Consider the following 5,633-nt stretch of genomic DNA (forward strand, 5'->3'; position numbering starts at 1 on the left):
CTTGGCTGTGTTTGCTTTGTTTCCCAAGAAATGTCTCATGTGCAACAGTCACCAAGGAAAATGTTCCACAGCTGAATGTCTTGTGTGTTGCCCACGTTTCACAAATGCAACACAGGGATCAGGAAGCAGAGGCCCTCCAGCTGCTCATAGCACCAGCCAGAATGCTAATAGGGATGATGGGAGTTGTAGTCCAACAATTCCTCGTGCCCCACCCTTGTTCTAAAAGATGTGGGTGGGAGAAAACAGTGGCATGGAAGTTTATTTACACATACCCCAATTCTGTGTAGGGCTAAAAGCGTAAGATTTGATGCTTATCCCTTGTGGGGATTTATCACCTCTTCAATCCTTATCAAAGGATCATTCTGGCAATTTGAGAAGGACCATCCCCAACAGGGTGCTTGGCTTTACGCACGTTTTGTGTCTCTGTGTTCCTTTTCCCACCCCTTTGCCACTGCCAGAATCGGTGGGCTGATGGGAGGAACAGAAAAAATGGCTCCTCAACTTGTGGAAGGGGAAGAAGAAGAAGAAGAAGAGTTTGGACATGATATCCTGCTTTATCACTACCCAAAGGAGTCTCAAAGCGGCTAACATTCTTCTTTCCCTTCCTTCCCCACAACAAACACTCTGTGAGGTGAGTGGGGCTGAGAGACTTCAGAGAAGTGGGACTAGCCCAAGGTCACCCAGCAGCTGCATGTGGAGGAGCGGGGAAGCGAACCCGGTTCCCCAGATTACGAGTCCACCGCTCTTAACCACTACACGACACTGACAGCTAGCTGCCTGTGTGTGTAAGCGAGAGAATGAGATAGATAAAACAAGCGATGGAGCCAATGACTGACTTGTGTCAAGATAGTCACAGATTTGTAGGCCGAATGAGGCCAGGTGTTTTTGCCAGTGCAAGAATCCTGAGGCCCAGGCAGCCAAGTGGATGTTTGTGAAGTTGAAAGCACAACCGCACCCTTGACAGGAAGAGGAAAGAAGCCAGACAGGCAAAGCACTTTTCTGTATAAATACTGGCTAAATAGATTTTATTTTCATACAAAGGGTACATGGGTCCCTCCCCAAGTGGCACTGGAAGGGACGTCTCCTTGCAACAACAGTGCTGCTGTATTTGCCGACTCTCTTGTGCTTGTTGTGCCCTCCCCTCTTGGTCGGGGCGAATCTCCCCACCCTGTGTAAGAAACCCTCCCGCAAAAGAAGCTTCGAGTTGGGTTCTTCTAACTGGGAGGTGGATTCTGCCTGCACTCTGAGACTGAGTAGTGCTCAGAAACTTCACCTCCTCCCTCAAGCCTTTTCCTCCATCACCCCATGTGGTCTGCAGCCCGTCCGGCAACCGTGGTACTGAAGAGCTAGGAAGTCTCCAGGTTCAAAGGCATGGATGGTAGGTAAACTGGAACTCATGGCTCTGGCCAAGGCGAGGCTCGCTTGTGCCCTCCCTCGAGCCCCGTGTAAATTACAAAAGAGACAACCACTGATACTAGGTTTTGAAATTAGTCGGAAGAATCTGCTTTTGATGATGTGAACATGCAAAGGGTCAGTATTGCAGTTAACCCAAGTTCCCTTGACCGGCAGCTACTGCAGAAGCCCAGCCAGCCAGCTAGCTGCCCAAGTCATCTCCTTGCAAACTTATAGCACTGACCATTCTCTTTTGAGCCTCTTTCACTGCGCAAAAGGTTCCTACATTGCAGGGGGTTGAGCTATGATTCCATAGTCCATATGATTCTATGATTCCATAGGGGAAGTTACACATGAGTAGGAAGCACCACACCCTTGCTTTCAAGGCAGGGCTAGGCAAAGTTTGGACCCCTGCAGGGGGCAGAACCTATTGCCTGCTTTGAGGCGACAGGGTTTTAAATGTGGTCGTTGTGGTACAACATCTCTCTCCCTGCCCCTCTCTGGCCAAAGTAAGTGAAGAAGGGAGTTAAACTGGTCTTCGGAAGCATTTCTGGCTCTGACCACAGAGGCAGACCAGAACCACCATGGCTAGCAGCCATCAATAGCCCTCCATGAATTTGCCTAATGCTCTGATCTGTGCCCATAGCTCTGATCTGTGCCCATGGAAGGAAGGAGCCAGGATGGGGAGGAAGGAGGAGCAAGCATTCCAGGCATGGAACCGCCGCCCTTCTCAACACCTGCAGGGTAAATCTGCAAGGGGAAGTCGCATTAAGTCTCTGGCTTGCTGCATTTCGCCTCCGGCCCTTTTCCAGCAGCCGAGATTTCCCCAGCATGTCAATGCTTATCCTTGCTTTGGAATGCATGTTCCGTTTTCTCTTTAAACAGCCAAAGTTGGAATCCTCAGCCTGCTTGTGACAAAATATTCTGGGGTGTGGCTTGTGCAGAGTTCCTCGCAGCTGCTTCTCTCTAGCTTTGGCACCCACTTATCTGAAGGAAGACAATTCTGCTCTTCTCTCTAAACTTATTTTTTTGCACCAGGCCCTATCAGTGCTTCGTGGTGGTCATTTCTGCATGATCCTGCAAGGTCCTAAAATGCCCCCACCTCTCTACCAGACCCTTTTTAAAGAGCTCGGGACATCCCTCACACCGCAGCAAAGGAATAGGCTGCAAAGATAGCTCAAACAGCAAGAGTTTGGCAGAATGCAACCACCCACCCCACTAATAAATCTGGTACTTGGGATCTTCCTGGTCTCTTATTCGCTCTCCTTGCCAGCTTCTCACAGCCACCTTCACCTTCCCTCTTCCCTACAGGCCACAACTTTCCTGCACAAACATCACTGGGCGAGTGGGTTTGCAGGGGGACTCCCGCAGATATGTCCCACTCCTCTCAACCTGGTTTGGGCAGCAGCGATTTCCCTGTGGCTTCAGCCCTTTTCGCAAACTTAACTCTGCCAATTCGGACTTGTTTCTCTACCTGTACATTTGGTCTTTCTGCACAAAGCTTTCCATTTCTGCATACAGGCCAACTTTCCCCATCAATAAAACTTCACCAGAACCTCTCCTAAGACCATCTCATCACTCAAACAGGCCTCATCGTAAGCAGCGGGAGCTTTCTGCGTTCCCATGAAGCCTGTGAGTTTGGAGCTGCCACTATAAGCCACAATGATTTGGGGGAGTCACTTGCTCGTGGGCTCAATTCCAGTGCGTGTAGACATTTGGCAGGATTCCACCCCACCCCCCCAGCATCAGGCCCTGGGTTATGCTTCTAAAATGGCCCAAATTTTACAATCGGTAGGAAGGACACAGCTGTTGGGGTTTGCTTTATCGGTGTACGTGATTGTACTGCAGAATCCCTGGGATTCTTTCCCTGGGAAAGAAGGAAGAACTCACTAAGGTGAACGGTGACGCCTTGGCTTGCTGTCCTGCTAAGGGCCCAGGGGCAAGACATTGAACATCTCCTCTGAAACACAGATTCTTAAAATGCAAATGTTTATGGCAGAGCTTTCCAAACGGTGTGTTGCGACACGTTAGTGTGTCGGCTGCAGTGTGTAATGATAATAATAATTTTATTATTTATACCCTGCCCATCCGACCGGGTCTCCCCAGTCATTCTGGGCAGCTCCCAGCAGAGGACTAAAAAAGGAATAAAACTTCAAACATTTAAAACTTCCCTAAACATAGGTATAGATGTCGCACAACTGCTCCCGGGGCTGGAAAGGGGTTAGTTTAGGCTTGCTGGTAAAAGTGAATTACTGTGTCGCAAAATGATGCATGTCTAAAAAGTGTGCCACCGACGTGCAAAGTTTGGAAAGCTCTGGTTTGGGGACTCCTTCCGAACAGAGGAAGGGAAGTTTTCAATTCGACCCACCACCAAAAATGTGGAGCAGTATTTTTACTATGATTTACTGATGTGCTCCATAGCTTCCCTCTCTCTCGGCCAGTATGGATGTAAAAGAGACAGCTAGGGCTAGGGGTGGGGTCTCCTACCACATGCCTGTTCCTACCATGGCTTGCCCTGTGGTGTGCTAAGCCCCCAGCGAAAGAAATTACAGGAGTCTGCCGACAGCTGAAGTCAAAGTGGTGGCGAATTCAGATGTTCCTCCTCAAACAAATGACATTTCTCAGGGCTTGCTTCTCCCCACAACGCCTGCAGACCCTTTCCCTACTTCCATTTGAAGACACTAATAAGGCAGCCAGGCTATCAAGGCCAGATGGTGCAAAGCCACGATCGCAGTCCCTGGGCCAACTCCCTTCCTGGTGTCCGAGATACAGCAGGACAGAGCCTACTCTCTGCAACAACAGGAAACACTGGGGGATATTCTCAACTGAAAGGCAGCGGGAGCAAGGGAACTTCCTCCCTTCCAGCAATAAATAAATAAATATACCACGGCTGCCGTATTCTGTGCTGTGCACGCTTAATGGGAATAAGCCCCCTCAAAATAAACGAGATCTATTCTGGATCAAACGTATGGAGAGCCTGCAGGATCAGGCCAATGCCCCATCTGGTCCAGCCACCCCGTTCTCACGGTGGCCAGCCAGATAGATGCCCCTTGTTTGAAACCCGCAAGCAGGATTCGAACGCAAGACCTGTACTCTCCCCCTCTTGTGGCTTCCAGCAACCGGTACTCAGGAGACCACTGCCTCCGAGACAGAGTGCAGCCATCGTGACAGCAAGGTTTGCGGTCAGAGAACTTTTGTGCTTAAGGATGGAGAGGACCTCGCTCGCTGTGAGGCACATCTGTATTCACAGCAGACTCAATATGCCTCTCTGGAGGGGGCATATTGTTCCCGCCCCCACCAACTGATCCTCCTGCTCATTAACTTTTGCTGTCTAACTATCACCCCACGGGATCTATTTTTCTCAGCTTCCTTTTGCAAGTCCTCCGCATCCAGCCGTAATTCCCTCTGCCCCGGATTCCTCCTACTCCAGCTTTTCGGCCTGCAGGTTTGCAATGTGTGGGGTTAGGTGTGGGAACTGTCCTGCAAAGTGACGCCAGGGACTTCTTCCAAGCTGCGGCCACAAAGCGGCCAGGATTAAGCGGGGGGTGGGGGGGTGGAATGATTAAATTAAAAGTAATAAAAAGCCCAGCTCCTCCGCTACGGGTTAAAATTAAGCTCAAGCAAACTTTTCGACAAGGCCCACGTCCGACGTCCGTAATGGGGCCTGCGGGAACTTGGGGGGTTTCCATCCCCGCAGGTGGTCAGTCCGCTCAGATTCCTGCTTCCCATCACCCCTGGGGGTGCTCTTGCTGTGGCGGCCTCAGCCTCTGCCTGCCGGCACCAGGAAACCAGCCAGCTGGGACTTGGGACAGCAGAGAAGTGTCTAGGCAGTGGCTGGTGGGAAAGGCCATTTGGGGGCTTGGTGGGGAGAAGGAAGAGGCTGCCTCCAGGCCCCCCAGTGGCACAGGTGAGCCAGGGACGCTGGCCTTTCTTCAGTTCCGCTTGTTGGCCAGCTGCCGGTCTCGCTTCTTCTTCTCCATCAACCTGCGTAGGGGAAAACAAAGAGAATGATAATGGGACCTGCCAAAGCTAGATGGCTTTCAGGCAAAATTTCTACGATCTCTGCTGTGTCCCCAACTCCATACTTCTGTTAGAAGCTGGTGAATGGCCAATTTCAACTAAAGTGTGGTGGGCTGCCCTAAAACATTGGCTCAGGATTTCAGTGTTTGATCTAGGGAAGGGTTTGTACCAACACCTGATCAATGAGGAGTTTGTCAGCAAATGGCAGAAAACCATGGCTA

At 50.6% G+C, this 5,633-nt stretch overlaps 1 protein-coding gene across 1 annotated transcript in view; it reads right to left on the reverse strand.

Moving 5' to 3' along the window:
* Window positions 1–5,324: 5,324 nt before the first annotated feature.
* Window positions 5,325–5,633, reverse strand: part of LOC309539818 (1-phosphatidylinositol 4,5-bisphosphate phosphodiesterase gamma-1-like) — a gene marked incomplete at its 3' end in the record, with an annotated part of 80,312 nt that continues 80,003 nt past the window's right edge. Inside the window, exon 31 of the mRNA XM_082236148.1 lies at window positions 5,325–5,376. Within this exon, the coding sequence (XP_082092274.1) occupies window positions 5,325–5,376 (52 nt within the window). The remainder of the gene's footprint in view (window positions 5,377–5,633) is intronic.

This window comes from Podarcis vaucheri (assembly GCF_965113315.1).
Source record: "Podarcis vaucheri genome assembly, chromosome: 8".
Taxonomy (NCBI): Eukaryota; Metazoa; Chordata; class Lepidosauria; order Squamata; family Lacertidae; genus Podarcis; species Podarcis vaucheri.